This window comes from Ursus arctos, unplaced genomic scaffold, assembly GCF_023065955.2.
Source record: "Ursus arctos isolate Adak ecotype North America unplaced genomic scaffold, UrsArc2.0 scaffold_21, whole genome shotgun sequence".
Lineage (NCBI taxonomy): Eukaryota > Metazoa > Chordata > Mammalia > Carnivora > Ursidae > Ursus > Ursus arctos.
Window position 1 is genome coordinate 30063675 of NW_026622886.1, and position 23002 is coordinate 30086676.

The following is a 23002-nucleotide window of genomic DNA, read 5'->3' on the forward strand; positions in this document are numbered from 1 at the left end:
CCCAAAACCCTGGGTTTTTCTAAGGAAATACATGACAAATGCAGAAGGATAAATACCAGTCTCAGAGAAGACTTCAGGAGGCGACAATGAGCTCAGGTCTACAGGATGAGTAGAGGATGATTAGGCAACGGGGGGGGGGGGGGGGGGGGGGGGGGCAAAGCCCTGAGGAAGGACTTGGCACAAACCATTCAAACCTGAAAGAGATTAATGTGGCAGGAAAGCAGAGAGCAAGACTGAGAAAGGAGCAGAGGAAAAGAAAGAGCAGAGGTAGAGAGGGGCTGTGCTAAGGATTTCCAATTTATTTTAGTAACACTGGAAAGGCAATAAAGCACTTTCGGGAGTTGAGATACAAGATTTTCTTTAATAGACTTTATTTTTTGGAGTAGTTATAGATTCACAGCGAAATTGAGTGGAAAGCATGGAGAATTGTCACATATATCCTGCCCCCATATATGTGCTGCCTCCCCCGCTCTAAAAATCCTTCACCAGAGTGGTGAATTTGTTAGAACTGACGAACCAACATCAACATGTCATTCTCACTTTAGTCTGTAGTCTGCATTAGAGTTCACACTTGGTGTTATACATTCTATGGGTTTTATGACGTGTCCACCATTATATTACATTTTACAGACTAGTTTCACTGCCCTAAAAAAAGCTCCTGTGCTCTGCTTATATATTCTTACTTCCTGCTAGCCCTTGGCAAACACTGATCTTCTCAGAGTCTCCAAAGTCCTTTTTCAGAATGCTGGAATCCTGAGTATGTAGTCTTTTCAGTCTGGCTTCTTTTACTTCAGAGTGTATTTTGAAAAACAAACTTTACTTTGGGTTCATTGTGGAGAACAAATAAACATCGTTAAGGGTGAGTATTACAGTTTGTTGAAATCGCCCATGAGGCTGCCATAGTAGACCATTGGATAAATTGGATGGTGCAAGAAGAAGGTAGAGAAGTTAAGGATGATTCTGTGTTTTTTTGGTTTGAACAGCTGATTGGATAATGGTGCCATTTTCTTAGCCAGAAAATACTAGTGACGGCTACACTTGGAAGGAATGATCATGTATTAAGTCTTGGAGATGTTCCATGGAAGCACCTTTGAGATATCTTGAGTCGGGGCAGTTGAATCTGATGGGAGTCTTCATCTGGAGGTGCACATTTGAATATCATTAAATGTGTAGATGGTAATAAAAGCTATAGACATAGGTTAGATTATTTAAGGAGAAAGCAGTGAGAGGAGTGAAAACTTCAAGGAACGCCAACATCTAGGCTACATGCAAGGCACAGCCAGAGAGATAGGAGAAAAACCAACACAATCTAGGACGTGCCACTTTCAAGTCCCCAAAGTTTCCATGAATTCTTTCTTTTAATTATGCCAAGTTGAAAATGAGCTGGCTCTTCTCTGAGCTCCTGGAAGACTCGGTGAACTACCAGACTGTTTGGTACAAACTCCGTGCACTGCCTTACACAGCCCCTAATGAAACGGAGACATCAACATCTCCTATATCCTCTTGTTACCATCCACACTGAAGGACTGAGTTGTAAGAGTTGCCGTCCACATAGTTTTTGACTCTCATACTGCTGAGGATAGTATGTACTAAATAAATGATTTTTGTGCTATACATTTTATTAACTTCATTGCTGAGACAGAGATGTGCACCTCATCTTCCATTAGTTGGGCCTCATTAAAAAGCTTCTGCAAAACACCAACTACACAAACCATACAACACTATCTCCTTCCAGTGCTTCAATTTGAACTCTCAAAGTGCTTTCAACAGCTTTCCCATTTGTTAAGATTTTATTTATGGTTTAGGTCCATATGCTTAGAGACAAATTTTATTGCCAGAGATTTATACTGGTATAGTCAGTCACAGTCTTTGGAAGAGAATATTTTGTCTATAGCAGATAGGGTAGAGACTTGGTAGGCCCAAAGCTAGAATTCTGATTTAGGATGCCCTTTATGGGTAGAGAAAAACTTTTACCTATCTAACCAGAGTTTTGATTGTCAAAAAAAAAAAAAAAAAATTTATTATAAGAGTTTTCACTGGTGCCATGAGCCTCTCTACCTTAGTTTTTAAAATGCCAGTGTCTGTTCAAATTACTATTTAAAAAAATTGATCATCCAGGTATTTTGTCACCTAACCAGTATAACTATAATTCTAACTAAATCAAACACCAGATCTTCTAGTCTGCCCTTCTTTCACCTTGTTGTTTTAATTTCGCCATGTTTCCATCCTCAGTGTTAGTATGCTTAGAAGTGGATGGGAAAATGCTGACTGGTTTTCCACATGGGCAGAGTATTTTTATTTATTTATTTTTAAATTTTATCTATTTATTTGACAGAGAGCCAGCGAGAGAGGGAACACAGGCAGGGGGAGTGGGAGAGGAAGAAGCAGGCTCCCAGCAGAGGAGCCTGATATGGGGCTCGATCCCACGCCCTGAGCCGAGGGCAGATGCTTAACGACTGAGCCACCCAGGCGCCCCCAGGCAGAGTATTTTAAACTCAGAAGTAATATATAACACAGTTCTCTACAATATCAGAGTTCACAGTTTCACATTTTTTGCCTAGTAGTCAACAGAATCTGAAACATCTGTGAACATAATCATTTACCAGAACTTTATGTCATCTGTAAATGAGGTTCATTATTATAGTGGATAAAATATTATATTAATCTATCAGCATTAAAAAGATGCCATAAAGGGAGAGAGACAGTTTTCTATGTTGGCTCCACAAATAATAGTTACATGCCAAATTACGATTTCAACAACTGAATCATTAACAAGGAAAGCATCAGAGTATGTCTTGGCAACATTTAAGGGACAGAAGCCGAACAAATGTCCTACAGGGGTAAAAATATCAAAAGCCACTTTCATATATTTCCTCCACATACAAATCCATAAAGCATCCGTGATTAACTGGCAGTCAAGAACTGAAAAAACAATACAACCTGAGAGGTAACTGTCTCGCCAAAAGTGCGCAACGATTCCAACTTATGACTTTTTGTCTTCAGGATGGTGTGAATGCGATACATGTTCAGGAGAAACTATACGTCAAATCTTGAATTTTGGTCTTTTTTCAGGCTAGCCATATGCAGTACAAAATCCTTTCTTGTGATACTGGGACTGGGCTCCCAGTCAGTGATTACCCAGTAAACAACTGATACACTTAGAACCACTCCGTACCTGCACAACCATTCTGTTTTTCATTCAATCAATTACATGAGATATTCAACACTTTATTATAAAGTCTTCTTTGTGTTAGATGATTTTGCCCAGCTGTAGGCTAATGTGGCTGTTCTGAGCATATTTAAGGTAGGGTAGGCTAAGTTATGATGTTTGGCAGCTTAGGTGTATTAAATGCATTTTCAGTTTATGGTATTTTCAATTTACGATAGGGTTAAGCAAGATGTAACCTCTTTCTCAAGTTGAGGAATATCTGTATAAATATAGATAATAGGGTAATAGAGACTACAGGGTAACAGGCCTGGTAAATGCTTGTCGTTTGTTGTTTCTGGGGTACTGTCATTTTTTTTTTTTTTTGAAACCAAAAGTTTTATAATACTCAAAATTTTACAAGCAGAATAGTAACTAAACATGTATTACTTACAATGGGCCACAGTGGTACTACATGCCCCCCCGAAGTAAAATAATTTGATCTTTCTGAAAAAGAAGTCATCTTGAAAATTAATGTCTCATAAAAAGAAAGACCTCTATTTCCTTGATCAGTTTTTTTTTCTCTAAAATTAAATATTTTAAAAATAGTTTTTGTTTTGTAGTTCATTTTGGTGTTAAACATTATATAATAGATTGTTAAACTACTGTTCTAGTTCTTGATTTATCATATTGGACAGTAGGTATCTCAAGTAACAGCATAAGCTATCGAACAAAATACCTTTTAAATCAGTTAAAATTGCAAACACACACAATATATATTTGATGAAAAACATACAAACAAAAGGATATACACTAAACACAAAAGCATGGTTTGGGGAAGAATGGAGAATAAGAGTAAGAGGTGACAATAAAGGAATGCATCAATTAAAAAATGAATAAAACGAGAGGGTTTTTAATATACTATGAAATAAGGAGCATGATTAACAATCTCTATTATGGGGTCACAAAAAATTTATTTGCATTTTAGCTTCTTTTGGGGGCAGTGGTTCCATTTTGGAAGCAAATTATAATAACCAAAGGAGCTTTTAAAAAATGCCTGCATTTGGACTCAACCCCCTGATTTTCTGGTTTAGTAAGTCTGGGGTGGAAATTGGGCATATGTATTTTTTGTGATTAAACATTGCAAAGTGAACATATCTGTGTACTTATAGCCCAAGAAATAGAATATTACCAGCATCCCAGATGATCTTCTCCTTTGGATAGTAGTACTTTTAAGAGCTCCAGATGTGATTCTAATGTTTGTACAAGGTGGAGGACCATCCTTGTAGTTCATACTCAGGATGATGCCTTCTTGTCTTATGGTATTATTTCTCTTGCATTTTTTTCACATTTTGTAATATTCCAAGCATCATTTATTCATAGTGGGTAGGGATGATTTGTAAATCTTCTTTGTCCTTATATCTTTAAAATGTATTTATTTGTCAAATTTGATAGATTAACTATATGCAGAACTATTATTTAAAATCATTTCCCACTCAAATCTGATAGCATTTTCCACTGTCTTTTTAAATTTTTTAACTTAAATTAACATATAATTAATACATTAATATAGTGTATTATTAGTTTCAGTGGTAGAGTTCAGTGATTCATCAGTCTTATATAATACCCAGTGCTCATTATATCACATGCCCTCCTTAATGTCCATCACCCAGTTACCCTATCCCCCAACCCCCCTCCACTCCAGCAACCCTTAGTTTGTTTCCTATGATTAAGAGTCTCTTATGGTTTGCCTCCCTCTCTGATTTCATCTAGTTTTATTTTTCCCTCCCTTCCCCTATGATCCTATGCTTTTGTTTCTTAAATTCCACATCTGAGAGAGATCATATGATAATTGTCTTTCTCCGACTGACTTACTGTGCTTACCCTCTAGTTCCATCCACGTCATTACAAAGGCAAGATCTCATTATTTGATGGCTGAGTAGTATTCCATCAGAGTTTCACATATACACACACACACATACACACCCACCCACACCCCACATCTTTATCCATTCATCTGTTGATGGACATCCGGGCTCTTTCCATAGTTTGGCTATTGTGGACATTGCTGCTATAAACATTGGGGTGTAGGTGACCCTTTGGATCACTACATTTGTATCCTAGGGGTAGATACCTAGTAGTGCAATTGCTGGGTTGTAGAGAAGCTCTATTTTCAACTTTTTGAGGAACCTCCATACTGTTTTCCAGAGTGGCTGCACCAGCTTGCATTCCCACCAACATTGTAAGATGGTTCCCCCTTCTCCTCACCCTTGCCAACATCTGTCATTTCCTGTTTGTTAATTTTAGCCATTCTGACTGGTGTGAGGTGGTATCTCATTGTGGTTTTGATTTGTATTTCCCTGATGCCGAGTGACATAGAGCATTTTTTCACGTGTCTGCTGGCCATCTGAATGTCTTTGGAGAAATGTCTGTTCATGTCTTGTGCCCTTTTCTTGATTGGATTATTTGTTCTTTGGGTGTTGAGTTTGATAAGTTATTTATAGATCTTGCATACTAGCCCTTTATCTAATATGTCATTTGTGAATATCTTCTCCCTTACTGTAGGTTGCGTTTTAAGTTTGTTGACTGTTTCCTTTGCTGTGCAGAAGCTTTTTATCTTGATGAAGTCTCAATAGTTCATTTTTGCCATTGTTTCCCTTGCCTCTGGAGACCTGTCTAGCAAGAAATTGCTGCAGCCGAGGTCAAAGAGGTTGCTGCCTGTGTTCTGCTCTAGGATTTTGGTGGATTCCTGTCTCACATTTAGGTCTTTCATCCATTTGGGGCCTATTTTTGTGTGTGGTGTTAAGAAAATGGTCCAGTTTCATTCCTCTGCTTGTGGCTATCCAGTTTTCCCAACACCATTTGTTAAAGAGACTTGTCTTTTTTCCATTGGATATTCTTTCTTGCTTTGTCGAAGATCAGTTGACCATAGAGTTGAGGGTCCATTTCTGGATTCTCTATTCTGTTCCATTGATCTGTGTGTCTGTTTTTGTGCCAGTACCAGACTGTCTTGAGGATTACAGCTTTGTAATATAGGTTGAAGGGGATACTGTCATTTCTGTGTAAATTTTAATGGATTTGAAAGAGTCTATGACTTTAGTGGGCTGAATTACACAGATTTTTCAATTATGTTTTTAAGTATTTTAATTTTAAAAGTATTAGTTTAAATCAAGCACCTTCATAAGATGCAAGGAGCCAGTCTGGTAGGCGTTTGTCTCTGCGGTGGGAGGAAAAATGCGTCTTCATTCCCTCTGATATTGGAGTCATCTAGGAAACTGTTAGATTCCACATTATCAATATTCATATTTGTACTCAGGAAAATATTCAGCAATTTTACAACTATTTAAATCCAGTAGTCATTTAATGCTGGGTAGAACTGAAATTACGTGGCATCTTTGTTGAATACACACTTTATGGAAATATATTCAGTCCTGAAGGTATCACTCCTAAAAATAGCAAACAAAATAACTAACTTGGAAAACAAACAGTGAATCTTTGGTTCAAATAACCCTCCAAAGGGGAAATTGCAATGAACACTGCTCTAGGATTTTAAGTGCAGTATTTTAACACCAGATTTCCAAGTTCCCAAGGATACCAGTAGGATTATTTAACAAAATGAAACTTAAGCTACAAGTGAAAGAATGAAACCAGGGAGCCTAATTTGTTCCCTGGAGGTGTCTTTGTATGAAAGCCTGCCCACAACAGTGAAAGAGAACCAAGCAAGAAGGACCACATTAGCTCCTAGTAATTCTGGCTCATAAGACCTGAACTAGCAGATTTCAGACCCAGTTTTCTTAAGGACACTTTGAACTACCACCGAAGTATCCCAAGTCTCTAGCTAGATGCCAGGCTCTCAAACATTAATCAACTTTTCAAATAGATATGATTATTACTTAATAGTTACAGAAGGCCCTTACATGTGTTGAGATCTGCAAGGATAAGATCCTCTTAAATTTATAAGAGCTATTCTAGAACTCTATTTTTTTATGATGAGATCAGAAAAGAACAATTTCCTGAAATGTTTTTAATATAGTAATTTTAATAGAATTTGATTTAGCCTTATGTAAGGTAATGTACTTGTCATATTTTACTTTAGAAAGCTGGAAAGACACAGATTTTCACTATATATAAAAACAACATTCAGTATTTTTAATTATTACAGATGAGATGCCCATGAATTAAGACCCTCAAATTCTATTTCAAAAACTCAAAGTGGAATCCAGCATTGAGAACTGACAACTGAGAATCCTAGTGAGAGTCCTGGAAGGCATTTACAAGTAAAGTAAGGTTTGGGCACTTTAATGAAAGTTGGTTATGTCATCAGTAAGAACAATAAAAATATGTATGTAAAAACATAGACATTAATTATCAATGTTAGGCAAGTTTGCTAGGAGGTGAGAAAAAGCCAGGAAAGAATGTTAGTTCAAAACTCTCTAACAGATGCCAACATAAAGAAGACCAACCTGATATGAACTGAGGTATTAACTTCCTTATTAGACATAAATATATAGTAGAGTTAATCATTTAATTCATATAAAGGAAGACTTCATTTCAAGAAGACTTGAAGACTAACAGGTGTCCTATTATGAGCCATAAGTACTCCAAGACCGAGTGACAAAATTCCTGTTGGAAACCATTGATTCTAGCATGCTTTTTTTTTTTTCAGTTTTGTCATTTTACTGCCTACTTTCTGCCTGCCTCATTGTCTGATTACATACAGTAAGAAGGATGTCAGTAGAAACATATTAAAGCATATATTTAAATAGGTTGATACTTCTCTTTTTGTTCTAAAAATAAAAGAACCAAGAACTTTGACTGATAATAAAAGCCTTGCATATGTAATCTCCATATTTTGATTAGCTGACTGTGCCAGAAATGCAAGTGAATATTAGAGGTAATCTCCTACAGGCAAGAAATGAAAAGTTCATGCAACCAGAACCAACTTTTGCCAACACACCAAAATACATGAAGTGTAAATTTCATTTTCAGGTTATCACAAAATTCACAGTAGGTTAAAAATGAGATAATATTATAATAGCACACAAAGCCACTTAGTCCAAAATATTATATAAAATTCTTTCCTTTTACTCAAATAATATTATGTTGTCACACACACAAAGCCAACATGACAAGAAGTGTTAAGCTGTTTTGTTTTCGCTGAAGGTAAATATGACTTTTAAAGAAGGTCACCATCTTTATAGGAAGGAGAACTAAACGTTGATTCTGCACCTCTGATCCCACGGAATTGTTTTTAAACACTGCCTTTCATTTAAACTTCAGTTTGCTCTATTCCATTTAAAAATAAGTCTGGGTTTGGTTCTGAAAAAGATGGAATAAATATGTTCCATCCTATCACTTTTACTAATTGCAATGAAAAACTCTGGGCTAAAAACCCAGGTCAGATGACTCTACTAGAATTATAAGAACTCAAGACACAACGCTCTTTTTTGTTTGTTTCTTTGGAGGTTTTGGGTTTTGTTGTCATTATGGTTTGTTTGTTTTGCCTCCTATATATTCTGGCCTGGGTGCTAGAGTAGCCGCAAAAGGTGGAACTGCCAATAGTGCGGAGAGAAACGCCCTAAGAAATGTCTGCCTTTGCAGAGGGCCAGGGAAAGGAGCAAGGATCTGGGAAACAATCCTGTTCACTTTACCTCCCTACTCCAGATGAACACCAAGCAGCAGCGGACTTCTTCCTTCCTTACAGAGCTGTAGCAACTGCTGACTCCCCACACCCTACTCAGGGTGAATGCCAGCAAAAGAGCTGGGTCCTTCCCCTTCTCCACTACTGGTGCGCAGCCTGTGGCATGGAACCCTGAGGGAGCCCCGCCCCTAACACACGCGCACACTCTATGGGAGCCTAGAAAGATTCAGTGCCATTTGCCCCTTCCCACTCCCCTACCCCCACCCCCAGGAGCAGCCATCCAGTCCCTGAGTAGATCCCTGTTAACCTGCCCAGCTCTACACTAAGCGAGCGCTACCGAAGAGACAGTCTCATCCTCTGCCCAGGGACGCCGTGCACGTAGAGCATGCGATATTTGAACCCTGATAAGAACACAGAGAATGCAAAGCCCCGACTTTTTACCCAGAAGAGCAGCCATGGGGAACCTTGGAAATCAGAAAGTGAGGAGCAGATTATGGAGAGGAAGGGGTAGGAGAAAGGGATGCTTTACATCTGCGTATGAACTCTTCAGCCTACCCCAGATGTGCGCACGCATGAATCCAACCAGAATCAGTACAGTGTAGATTCTGAGCACTTAACTCGACGTTCAGATTGGCCTCTGGGAGAGACACAGTGAGGTGGACCAAAATAGCACTGGGAGACTGAAAATCAAATTGACATTGCAACCACGGTCCATAGAGTGAGTAGGGACAGGTGGTCTGTTCTTAATTAAAATAAGTAATCACAAGAACACAAATCCTGATGATTTAAACAGGATCCAGAATCTCATAAGGTAATATTCAAAATATCTAGGATAAAAATCTAAAGTGACTGGACATAAAAGGAATCAGGAAAACCTAAACATCTCTTAAGAAAAAAGTATCAATCAATAGATACCAATGCCAAGATGACCCAAATATTAGAATTATCAGACAAAAACTTGAATGCAGCTATTATAATGGTGGCAAGGGATAAAACTTTCCTGGATTCCTCATTGCTCCCATAAAAAGCTCTAGCCTCCGGAGAATATTCAAATACCATGAGAATTTGATCTATAGCTGTTTGCCAGGTTAATTGCTCTGCTCTGAAAGGATAATAAAACTTTTCTAATTTCCCTGGGAGGGCAAAATTATTAAAGTCTCAACTAGACTAGATCCCTACTGGCTCAGGGGCTTCCTAGGTATTTACATGTCAAAAAAAGATGAAGCCTCAGAGCTTGGAAACATTTCTAAGTTGTAAGAGTTGAGACACACAAGGCTATCTGGGTCCTGGAGAGATTTTATTTACATTTCAAAGAGTTGGAGTTTGGAATAAGGCCCTTCTGTTAGGAAGGAGACTTTCCGATGAGGGGTGGAAGATCAATGCCTCCTTGCCCTTGATAAGCCGACAAAGTTATCTTTCTCATTTCTCATCTATGATGTGTCTGGCACTTATGTAGGACCTAAGGCTAGAACCTAAGAGGGCAATGACACACTTACTATCAAGAAATCTGTCTTTGACCCATAACACCTCATTTGCACATTGTTATAAAATTAACAAAGATGAATCTAAAAAAACCAATAATAGCGATGGTGCAAGAAGAATGGGCATTCTTGGAATGAAAGGAAACAGAGGGGCGCCCGGGTGGCTCAGCAGGTTAAGCGTCTGCCTTTGGCTAAGGTCATGATCCCTGAGATCTAGCCCAGTGTCCTGGATCTAGCCCGCTGTCGGGCTCCTTGCTTGGTGGGGAGTCTGCTTCTCCCTCTCCCTCTGTCTGCCACTCTTCCTGCTTGTACTCTCTCTCTGTCAGATAAATAAATAAATAAATAAATAAATAAATAAATAAAATAAAAAAAAAAGAGAAAGAAAGGAAACAAGTTTTCAGTAAAGAAACAGAAGCTACAAAAAAAGAATGAAATGACTTAAAAGAAGGGAGAAGGGGTATTGAAGAGGAATGAAAAAAAGGCAAAAAAGAAAACTAATAAGCTGATAGGCATAAATATAAATCTATGAATTATTTAAATGTAAATGGTCTAAAAACATCAGTTAAAAGATAAAGATTGTCTAGATTGCATAAAAATAAAAGTAAGGCCCATGTATGCTATTTATAAGAGGTCAATAGAAAGCATAATGATCCACATGATGGATCTGTATGGATCTATAATGATCCAAATGAAAGAATGGCAAAAGATAAATGATTCAAACACTATTCAAAAAAGATGAAATGCCTATGTGATTACCACACATAACCAACTTCAGAACAAAGAAAATTACTATAGATGTTTAAACAAAATCAATACATAAAAACACCGCAAGTAAGATTATCCCAGTGATGCAAGGTTGAACATTTGAAAATTAATTAGTGCAGTTCATGTATTAAAAGGCTTAAAAAACACATAATCATATCACTAAAAGCAGAAAAAGCATTTGACAAAATTCAGCATTCATTCGAAATATTTTTAAAAATCTTATTATATTAGGAAAAGAATGAACATCTTAACTTGATAAAGTTTATCTACAGAAACACCTATAGGAAACATCATTCTTAATGGTAAGGTACTGAATGTTTTTACCCTAAGACCGGAAACAAGACAAGGGTGTCTGTTCTCACCACTGTTATTCCATATCACAATGGAAGTTTTAGCCAGTTCAAGAAGGCAAGAAAAAGGAATAAAAGGCATTTAGACTGAAAAGAAAGCAATAAAATTATCTCTATTCACAGCATGATTTTCTATATAGGAAATCTCAAGAATCTATAAAAAATGCATTATCAGTTCAAGGACGTCAATAGTATTTCTATCCACTAGCAGTGAAAATTTGGAAACTAAAACTTAAGGAAAGATTATATTTACAACAGCTTAAAAATTAAATACTTAGGTATAAATGTGTGTACTAAAAAGTATAAAATGTTGATGAAACATATCAAAAAAGACCTAAAGAAATGGAGGCACATATAAAATTCTTGGATTAGAAGATTCAGTATGGACCAGATATCAATTTTTCGCAAAAGAATCTATAGATTTAATACAGTCCCAATAAAAATCCATTGTAACCACAAATGGTTCATTCTAAAATATATATGGAAAAGTAAAGAAATTAGAACATCCAAAACAATTTTGAAAAAGAAGAGCAAGTGTGGATACTATTCAACTTTAAGGCATTCCATGAAGCGATACTATCAGGACAGAATAGTATTGGTAAAAAGATGAACACACAGAATAATGAAACAGAAAAGACACTCTAGAAATAGATCCACTCAGGTACTGTCAGCTGATCTGGACAAAGGTGCAAAGGAGATTCAAAGGAGAAACGCAGTCTTTGCAATAACTGATTCTTGGAACCATCGACATCTGTATTAAAAAATGATAATAATCCTCAACCTACATCTTGCACCATATACACACACACACACACACACACGAAAACTCAAAATGTAAATGTAAACTGATATAAAATGTAAAACAATAAAGCAAATGTAAAACATGAAACTATAAAATTCTTAGGTCAAAACAAAGAAGAAATATTTAGGACCTTGGATTAGGAAAGAGTTCTAAGATTCAACGCCAAAATCATGATCTGTCAAAGAAAAAAATTAGTGAATTTGACCTCATCAATATGAAAAATACTTCGGTTCTGCTAAGGACACTTTTAAGAGAATAAAAAGACTAGTCACAGACTGGAAGACAATATTTGCGAATCATGTATCAGATAAAGGACTCTCAAAACTGAGCAATAAGAAAACAACCCAATTTTTAGAAAATGGGCAGAACATTTCAACAGGTATTTTACCAAAGAAGATATGTGGATGAGAAATAAGCATGTCAAAAGATGACCAACATCCTTGAGTCATTACGGAAAAGTAAATTAAAAGTAATGAGATACCATTATACATCTAATAGAATGGTTTAAATATAGAATTATAACTCCCAAGTGTTGATGAAGATGGGAAGAAACAGAAACCCTCAAACACTGCTGGCGAGAATGTAAAATTGTGCAGCCACTCAGAAAACAGTCTGACCATTTCCTACAAACTTACACATACATTTACCATATAACCCAGCCAACTCACTATAGGTATTTATCCTAGAAAGAGAAAAACTAATTTTGCCCAAAAACCTGTACATGAATGTATGTAACAGAATTATTTAAAATTGTTTCAAACTAGAAACAATCCAAATATCCTTCAGTGAATGAATGGTTACAGAACCTGGTTGGTACATCCTCAAATGGAATACTACATAGCAATGTAAATGGACAAATTATGATACACACAAAAATTTGGATGGATCTCGAATGTATTTTCCTAAATGAAATAACCCAGTATCCAAAGGTTACATAACTATATGAGTCCATTTATATTCTAGAGAAGCAAAAACATAGAAACAGAAAAATCAGTAGTTACCAGGGGTTAGGGATGGGGAAGGTCAGAACACAAAGGTCAATGTTATGAGAGAATTCTTTGGCAGTGTTGACATTTTTCTGTATCCTGTCTCTGGTGATGGTTCCAAGACTCTATACAAGTATAAAAACTCATAGTATTGTACAACAATAAAGCAGATTTTACTCTATGTAAATGTACAAATTAAAAACATTATTAAAAAGAACCTCTTCTGGGGACTTTGTGACAATTTATTTACATTGGAAGAAAATTCTCAGGTTTTAAGAGTATAATAAAATGTTTAAATCTCACACCAGTTAAAGACAATATGCAAACCTGGTTATCAAGCAAGAGAAAATCAAGAAGCTAGAGACAATCAAGTAACAATGATATAAGAAGCAAAGGTATATAGGCTGTCCTATAAATAACACATATATGTAGCTTCTTAAAATTCCTCCCTCCCACCCAGACAAAGATCAGGGAGTGTGCAGAACAGGATTTACACAGGAGGAAGTGAGGTGAGAGAGATACTAGAGTAACTTAGCCTCTACTTCAAATGAAGGGTATGGTAATTTTCCAGGTACACTGACTTAACCTCAATTATTAACTTCAGTTCAGCTCTGTCTCTAAATACTACCTGGAACAGAAAATCTATATCCATCAATACCTCTTCAATAGCACCTGCAGAAATCCTGTGACCTGCAACATTTATCACGTCATCAACTCGAGACATAACATATAAATAGCCTTCTTCATCCATGTAACCAGCATCCATGGTGTCATAATATCCCTGAAAATAAGAATTGATAATATCTAATTAGCATGTATTGCTAGGTAATGCAATCATTTAAGTTTGGTATAATATAAAGTGTGATAGAAATGGATTTACTGCATGCATTTGACTTTTTTCGTAACTAGGCTATGGAATTAAACTCCTTTTGATTTTGATAACTTACTAAAATCTTTGCTCCACTAACAGCCAGGAATAAATTTAAGCATTCTTATATATACTCAAGTTAAATGTTTGAACTTAGAGTTGCAAAGTTTATGAACTCAATTTTTTTAATGGAGAAGTAATAGTTCAATATTTCCAATATATTTTGGTATTGGAAGGTAATTTTTTGATAGATTTCTTCTTTAATTATATTAATTCTTAAAACCTTTAAAGCTCTCTATAAATAATTACAAAATAGAGTGCTACTTTATTAACATGAATTTCGATTAGACTCGAGCTTCCGTGAAATACAATAATAGGGATGAAATTTAAATTTTAATCAACTCAAAGTAGCAGTACATCTTCACTGGTCCAAAAATCACAAAAGAATGAAGAATCAAGAAGAATAAGACGTAGAAAGAAATATTACTTCTAATGCTTTTCAGTTATCTTGATACTTATGTTAACGAGCATGGGCTTTAGGAACGATCCAGATGAGTCACTATTCGTGCTTCTCATTCTTTCTGAGACTCGGTGTGCTCATCGGTTAAGCAGGTTGGTGAGCTATGTCCTACACGGCTTCTCTGAAGCATAAGTGAGATCGTGTATCTAAGGAGGGCGGAGCCGGCACACCGTAAGCCCTCAGTAATCGGCGCTCTTACTGCAATTTCTATTGGAGAGAAAACCTAGAGTGCAGTTAGAGAGCACCGACTGTGCAGCCGGCCTTTATGGTTCCATCTTCAGCTCCATCACTTCTAAACTGCAGGCAAGTTACTCAACCCTTTGTGCTGTGATTAAGCCCTTAGATGAGAAGTTCGAAGTCAGGATAACAAGGCAAGAGTATATACAGAGTCACTCCACATAGTTTAACCATAAACAGAGACTCTGAAGGAGCTTTCAGTGTTACAGGTGATCACGTCGAAACCACAGGCACACCTTATTTGCCATTGTCAGGTGTAATTAATCATATCAGTACTCTGATGATTTAACAGTGGTCCATCGGGCAGACAGATTGAGCTGACCGGAGTCAACCCTACTGACAAATCTTCCCTGCCACAGTCCACCGGGGGCATGTTTAATCTCAGCTACTGAGATCATTTAACTCCAAGATCTCTCTCCAAAGGAAGCTATTTTAAATCTTGTCATTTGTTGGCTTGTCCTTTGCTCACAAATAATAAAGATAAAATGCTAAACACGGAGACTTGTTTTTGTTTTTGGGTTTTTTTTAAGGAAACTGACCATTTTTTTTCCACCTACTGCACAATGAGAACCTCTTGAAATAGAAGTCAAAGGACAGCAGCAATATGATGGTGGGACCTGATGTGTGTTATCAGTAAAGTGCTGTTATAAACGCAAAACACCTCACACTGATATGGAGAAACAGGTAAATGACAAGACAAAAAGTAGGAGAACACTTTTTGTCATCCAGGTGACGAGTTTGTGCTGCAGGAACACCATGTCTAGCATGTATCTGTATTTTAAAATGGGAATTTAAAATAAAAAGCTATGAGAACTTCAGGAACGAATGTCAAAAATAGGTAAAAGAATGGAACAATACAACTGTGGGCAAGCCAAATGAACTTTACGCACATAACCAGCTACAGAGGAGATTAAGGGGTCCCAGGGACAGGGTACAATTCTGATCAGGTGCTCTCAGTCTGCAGAGGGATCCAATACAGGAAAGAATACGGATAGCCCTCCCCCCAAAGTCTTTAATTTAATAAACACTTTCCTGATATTGAGGGCTGCTAAATTTCAGGAAAATGTGCAAAGAGAAACAGAAATGTCTATGTCCAGAGACTGATAAAAATAAATATAAAAATGACTTGCTTTAATCACTGTGGTTTGGGTATTCTTATTCCTGAGATCTAGAACTTGGTCCAGATACACTTTAAAAGTTGTATTGTTATCTATGATTCCAGCACTAAATGCTCAATTTAATAGGCAAGAATTATAAAGAGGTACTTTGGAAGGTTTAAAAAAAAAAAGTATAATAAAGTTCTTACAGGAAACTTTTCAAAGTATAAATGCTTGAATGCCTCCTGATTCTTCCAGAGTCCTGAAAAAGCCCCAGGTGGTAATGGCAACCTTATATAAAAACAGAGCAGTTAGAATTATGACCAAAGTGGTAATAAAGATAGTTTGATTAGAATAATTTTCTAGTGTGATGGATAATTGCAAGTCAAATCCCACACTGAAATATAAGCCCTAAATCTGCCGGAAAGATCATGTCTAATTGAGGCTGAAGCAGCTGACCATGACATAGCAGCGTCATTGAGGGATGACCGTAGTTTCTGGAAAGGGCACAAAAGGCATATAGAGCTGGCAATCAAATAGATATTAGCAGCAATCACTGTTTCAGTAAGAAACATAACATCTGCACAAAGGAACCACAAATGCATCACTGAATTACTTTTTAGGACAAATATGCTTCTACCATAGGCAAATAAATTCTTTGTTTTTTTGAAGTACCAAGCTCCCAACTGTCACCTCCGCCCATCTCCGTGTGATGAAATACTCCAAGCCAACATTCCATGAACAAGCTTATCTTCACAATCAATCTGCTTCAGAGAATTCCCTCTCACCACGCCCTCTTGCATTCTTCCTTTTCATGAGCGTCCCAACCTACGTGATTTCGCATCCTATGAACACATAGATTGGGACGGTCATACTTGAGAATATAAATTACAAGATACGATATACCCTTCTTTCCAACCAATTTGCTCTTACATTTCCTGCTTTCCTCCATAGTATCAAACATGTGTTATACACATGGCAAGGGCTTAATTTGTATCTATTCGTCTGTCTTTATCCAGGTAAATGAACACGTTCCCAAATTGGTTTCTCGTAGGAGGTGCCACCTAACGAAAATAACCACCCAAATTGTTTTCTGGACACAAGACCCTTTTAGATGCTTTAACATGTGGAAATTCAGATACTGTAAAACTTAGGGATTTTCAAAAACCGTCCCTCTCCAGGCTCACACAATAAAAAATACGAAGTGAAGCAGTGACTTCACAGACCTGATGCTGAGAAAACTGAAAACAAAGTAGACACGGCTACTGCCCACATGAGGCAACGTCATGCATCCTCCACCCCAACGTTAGACCGGAGGCTCTGAGCTGTATCCTCACGTTCTGTCAGACAGAAGGTGCTGTCACAGGTGGGATCAGCAGCCCAGGTGCGACTGCCCAGCTCCACCGTCTCGAGCTTCCCGGTAGGTCCTCCTCTTGCAAGGTCTTCATTTTGTACTATTTTATGATGGAGGGAAAAATGCAACATCTGCATTTCTGGACCTCGGGTAATTGCATAAAATGCATACGAAAGCAGTTTGTAAAGAGAACGACAGAGATTCTGCTCTTGTTACTACTGCTGTTCACCGCTAAGCCCGCGTGAAGGCAGTGGGCTGAGGCACATGACCTCTTGGGTCCTTGTAACTGACTTCGTTGTGTCCATCTTAAATCACTATGTATATAATTTCACTTTGTCAGGTTGCTTTTATTGTTAATATTTTACAGACAAGTGTAAATCACTGGTTATTAAACACAGAAGTAAAATATGAACATGACAGCCACCAAAACACATTCAATTTAGCATCATTTCCAAGATGCTGAGGATAAAGAGGTGCAGAGGACACCAAGAAGGGATGGTAGACGGTCAGTCAAAAGCCCATCCAGGCCAGAAGTCATAACATTAATGACTGAAACTGACTACGTGTAACATAACCAACCCTGACCATAAGCTCGATGGAGATGGATTCTGCTCACAGATTAAATAATTTTCAGTTGTTTCCCCCCTAAATATATCATGATATATAATCCTTTCTGGTTTTCATGGTGATACTTTTAAACTATACTCTAAGAAAAATGAAAGGTAAGCGTGGTAATAAATGGCAACTGACAGTCAGGCTGCTTTGGGGATGCCAGAGCGTGCTGGGGTCTGCGGCAAGTCAGACTGCGGACGCCGGGTCTAACGGCAGCGGCTGTTCTTAGCTCCACCTGATTGCCGGTATACAGAAATGCCCGTCCAAATACTGAAACACTTCACCCTGCCCACACTAAAAACTATGCGTGTAGAAGGACATACTGTTAAATAAGCTTCTCTTTCATTTTATCTACCGCAGATACAAATTGTGACGCCCCCTGCAACCACGTTGCCTCCTCACAGCAGAGACCCCTACGTATTTGCACTAATAATCCACGTGAAGGAGAACCTCGGGCACACATGCGGTTGGAGTTTCCTGGTGGCCTAGTACGTCCTGATTCGGTCAGTGTGTGTACGTGGGACGGAGAGTGCAGCATTTTCTGGTAAGAATGTTACTAGAGAGAAAAAGAACATTTTATACCTCCCAGAAGTTGGTTACACCTGCAACCTCTGTCCTTAAAAAGAAGATGCCCTGATAATTTGGGTTTTCTCTTACTTCCTGAGAGAACTATGATACCAACAATTCGTAACAGATAGATTACAGTCTTATAATTAATTAAAGCTTAGAGAATTAAAGTATAGGTAGCCATCCTCCAGGGGGAAAATTTAACAAACTTTAAGGACATGGGCTTTTTCAGCTGCTGCTGAAACATTTTAAACACCTGCTTAAATTTTTTGAAGGACAGGGACAGTAGGGATTTTTATACAATTTCTCACTCCCGTGAGAAAGGTCTGCATAAATTTGTATATACCTATAGACCTTGAGAATTAAGACTAACATACCAAGGATATGATCCAGGGTCAATGCATGAAATGGAGGGAAAAATTAGGGCCAAATGCTATTTGTCTTTAAGGACCAAAGAAACAAGGTCATTGAACAAAAATAAAAGAAAATCAGATGTATGAGAACTAGAAAAAAATAGTATCTTAGGAGCTACTACAGTAGAATTTTTATAAGACTGAGTGTTCAACAAGGTCATAGAAGCACAGATTTTGTCTGAAAGTGATTCAATAGAGTCAGAGAACTTAGCGATTAAGATACTTTGAGTATCCTCAGGCTTGCCATTTCAGTGGTGTGGAGGAGGCACTAACGGGAGTGATTCAAAAGTAAACAGGAAGGAAGGAAGTGGAGGCAGGAAATTAGAGTACACTTTTTAAAAGTTTGTGGGTGACTGGCTGGAAAGATATGTCATTAAGGCAGAGAAGCAGGCTGATTTAAGTTGGAGAAGATGTGACTAGAAGTAGCCAGTGAAGAGGAAATGAAGATATAAAAGTTAGAGAAGAAAATACCAGAGGAATTATGTTTTATTCATTCATTCATGCATGTGTGCAAGCATGTGTGCAAGCAAGCATGTGTGCAAGCATGCATGTGTGCATTAACTCATGCATTTATTTTCTTCATTCAATCAATATTTGTCGGATGTCTGATATTCCTCAGTCACCAGTTAGACACTAACGATATAAAGATATAAATTCTAGTCTTAGACACATGAAGATCCTCACATAATGTGTACTGTAAGAAACTCAGTATTTTTATAATACAGATAGGGAGAAAGACTGTCATGAATGATGTCTATTCCATTAATCTAATGAAATAATGTAAAAATGTTTGTCAGGCAAGTTTGAGCAGGTCCTTAGACTCTGTACCAGCAGGAGCTCTTGAAAGGGAAAGTTTTATCCCTGAAACTAAGCTCACACCAAAAAGCCCAGGTGTGGATTGGCTGGAAATGGCACATATGCTCCTGATCATTTTTGAGATGTCCCCAGAAAACTACTTCGATATCACCGAATTTAATTGAGGAATAGGCTGGAGAGCAAGATAGAAGATTGCAATTAGTAATTAGTAGGATAAAATGAGGGAGTGCTATCTGTTCTTCACTAATAAAGTCTGATACATTTTAAAATTCAGATATTGCAATTTCAATATTAGAAAGAGTCTAAAAAGGAACCCTAAAAGATGCCATATAATGGTCCTAAAGAAAAGCAGGAAGAGAGGTTTCCAGAATTGGGAGTATCTGTGATTAATGTGTGTGTGTGTGTGTGTGTGTGTGTATGAAATAAAGCACGTGAGAGAAGAAGCAATAAACTCCAGAGAGAAGTTAGGTGTATATGAGCTCGAGCAGATTGGTTTTTTTTTTTGTTTTGTTTTGTTTTTTTTACAGAATTCCAACTTAACATTTTTCTTGTTGAATATCCTAATGATTATCCTATTCCTTCTGGAATAATGGATGCCCTGGTGCTCTTCTTCTGAAGTTACAGAAAAAGAATACTGTTTTCTGTAGTTACAATAGCGTGAAGATACAGTAGACTGGCAGGAGGGGGAGGCTTGAACACACTGAGACACAGGCTGGCTAGTGTCTGTACTCCTCCTCCAGACCCAAGATAAAATGTTACCACTCTGAGATACCTTGCCCAACTCTTTCAAGCAGACTGAAAAGGAAAGTTTTATTGCAACCTGTCCAACTGTGAATCAAGAGTTACTCTTAGACAATGTCTTTCCTTGGAGACCAATCTTACTGGGAAAGAGAAATAGCTGAAGTGATCCCGTGTGTGTGTGTGTGTGTGTGTGCGTGCGTGTGTGTGTGTGTGCGTGCACGCACGCACGCGTGCTAATGGGAAAGCATGGGGGTGCTGAGAAATCTTTAAACAGATAAGAAAAAAAGGGAATGCTCATCACTGTAGAAGGTGACATTCCGGATCACTCTGGAATGTAAAATACACGTCTCCATTCCCAGATACAGGATGGTCTGTATTTACTGTTCCATTGGGAATCCCCACGGTAACAGAAATGCATTGAAGATATAACTCCTGTTCCCTAGAGAATTCTGGGATTAGCTCCCATCTTTGCCCTCCCAGCATTTCCTATGGAGTCTGTAGGCTCTACCTGAGATTTTCGTGGGAGGCTACTTTTTGTCTCCCCACAAAGAGACTGATTAGGCCATAATTTCTTTCCCTCTGGACAGACAAAAGACTAGGTTATTAATGTGAGCTCTAGCTGTGTCACTACAAAAGATGTTTAGATACCCACGTCTAAAATGAGGATATCTGTCCCACTGTCTACCTCCCAGTGATGTCGTAAGGCTAATAAAAGATCATATTACAATCTGTGTATGATATTTAGAAAGGAACATGATTACAATTATGTGTCATCCTTAGTTTTATGCAAAGGATACACTGATGAAAAGAAAGCCATCCTGACCCTTTCCCAAGACAGCAGCAAAGTGACTAAATCAGTCCTGAGAAGCTATAAAGATGTGAAAAGATACCATTAGGGCACAGGAGTTTAATATCTGGAGGCTGAGAAACTGGCAGGCACCAGAGTAGAAGCCACGTGGACCCTGCCCTACAGCTCCCTCCTCCTGGCCACCGCCTGCAGGGCACAGACCCCCCCTTCCTGCGGCACACAGCAGGAGACCGACAAGCCCCACTTCCAGTAGCAGCAACTGGATCTGGTCCAAGAAAAATGCAGGCCCATAAAGGGGACTTTTTTTTTTTCTAAAAAAAGAATACTGTGGAAAAGATTTATTAGTCAGTACGAGTTGGTTTCGATCAACTATTGCCTACTTGTTACAGTAGCCGGAGACCTATGGCTTTAATAACAGTGAGCAGTGCAGGACTGAGGAAAGCAACTGCAGTTAAAATGCTCTTTCATGCTCTGCTCTGGGTTGCTTGGAAATTACTGGCTGTTTTACGTCTGCACTTCAGAGCTCTGGATGCAATTGCAGGGACACCTCCCACAATTCATGAACATTCTGTATTCATAGCAATTCAGACACCGTAACTTTCCCACTAAATTAACTGCCTGGAGTAGGTTTCAAAATCAAAGGAATTTGCTAACATGCACAAAGACACATAGTTTCTCTTCTACTAGAAAGGCAAATCCCATGAATGCAGAAAATCTATGAAAGCTGTAGGATTCATGTTTATTACATCCTAGGGTCTATAGTAGTTTAGGAATCACTTAAATGTCTTCCTTCCAGTGAAGGGATCCCCAGGAGAGCCTAACAGTGATTTCTAAAAAGCATTAACAAAGAAGTGGAAAAAATGAAGTGGAGCAAGAGTTTTCTGTTCAACATTTTCACATACCACTATTTCTCATTTTAGGTGAATTGTCTTAATATGATAAAATGAATCATTATATTTAATACTCAAAAAGGGTGAAATATGATTATAGCTTCAGATTTTAAAGAAACTGTCAGAGAAAGATAGTTTCCAATATTATTTATCCTATTCATAACAGATTTTATAATGAAAGAAGCAGCTATAGCAGTACTTATAAAAGCAAACAAATTTGGGATTAAAACAATGAGTCGCTTTTTTACTGACTTATTTTAATATAGTTTGAGCCCCATACATTTCAAATATTCCATGCAGACTTTCCCTGTATTCTTGTAATTATACTACAAGTATAATTAGTGAACATAAATAACATCAGGGAATACTGCTCTTTCAAACTGCTCCTACTTAGTTACCATACAAAATAATAAAGAAAAGCATGGGTATGAATAATTGAGAGTGGACATCCATCTCAGGCCAGGAATCACTCCCAGGGGTGGTTTTTGATGCCATCTGTTTCAAGTCCCCCCTAGACCCTAAGTATTCTTACTACCAGTGGCCTCAACCCATATATTTAAACAAATAATAAAACACAGCAATACATCATAGAAACTAGAATTTTTTCTGGACCTAAAGTTATAATTTTGCTTTTAAAATTATTTGGCATAAAGCCATACATTTAGTTTACTATTGGTTCTTATTTCTCAGCAGTCACTGTACATATTCAGAAATTGTGCAAAGTGAGAAAATAAGACCTAAACATTGTTTGCAAATGAAATGAAAAATTTATGAAGACTACATTGACAATGCAGTTGTTACGATGTTAGGTTTCAACGATATTTAATTAAATATGTATTAAATTTTGTTGTAAGTTTTTCCAATTTGAGGGTCAATACATTTCTTAATATTTAGAGTCTCAGATATTTT

The 23002-nt window shown here is 37.6% G+C and overlaps 1 protein-coding gene and 1 long non-coding RNA gene across 2 annotated transcripts in view; both read right to left on the reverse strand.

Moving 5' to 3' along the window:
• Positions 1 to 23002, reverse strand: part of ACSS3 (acyl-CoA synthetase short chain family member 3) — a 148715-nt gene that overhangs the window by 4438 nt on the left and 121275 nt on the right. The window contains exons 12-13 of the mRNA XM_026499959.4: positions 16102 to 16183; positions 13829 to 13951 (exon numbers count right to left, since the gene is read on the reverse strand). Coding sequence (XP_026355744.1) covers positions 13829 to 13951; positions 16102 to 16183 — 205 coding nt within the window. The remainder of the gene's footprint in view (positions 1 to 13828; positions 13952 to 16101; positions 16184 to 23002) is intronic.
• LOC130544435 (uncharacterized) lies at positions 355 to 13822 on the reverse strand. The gene is made up of 2 exons (XR_008960704.1): positions 13186 to 13822; positions 355 to 6420 (listed from the first exon to the last, which is right to left on the reverse strand). It is a non-coding gene; the product is annotated as an uncharacterized LOC130544435 (long non-coding RNA).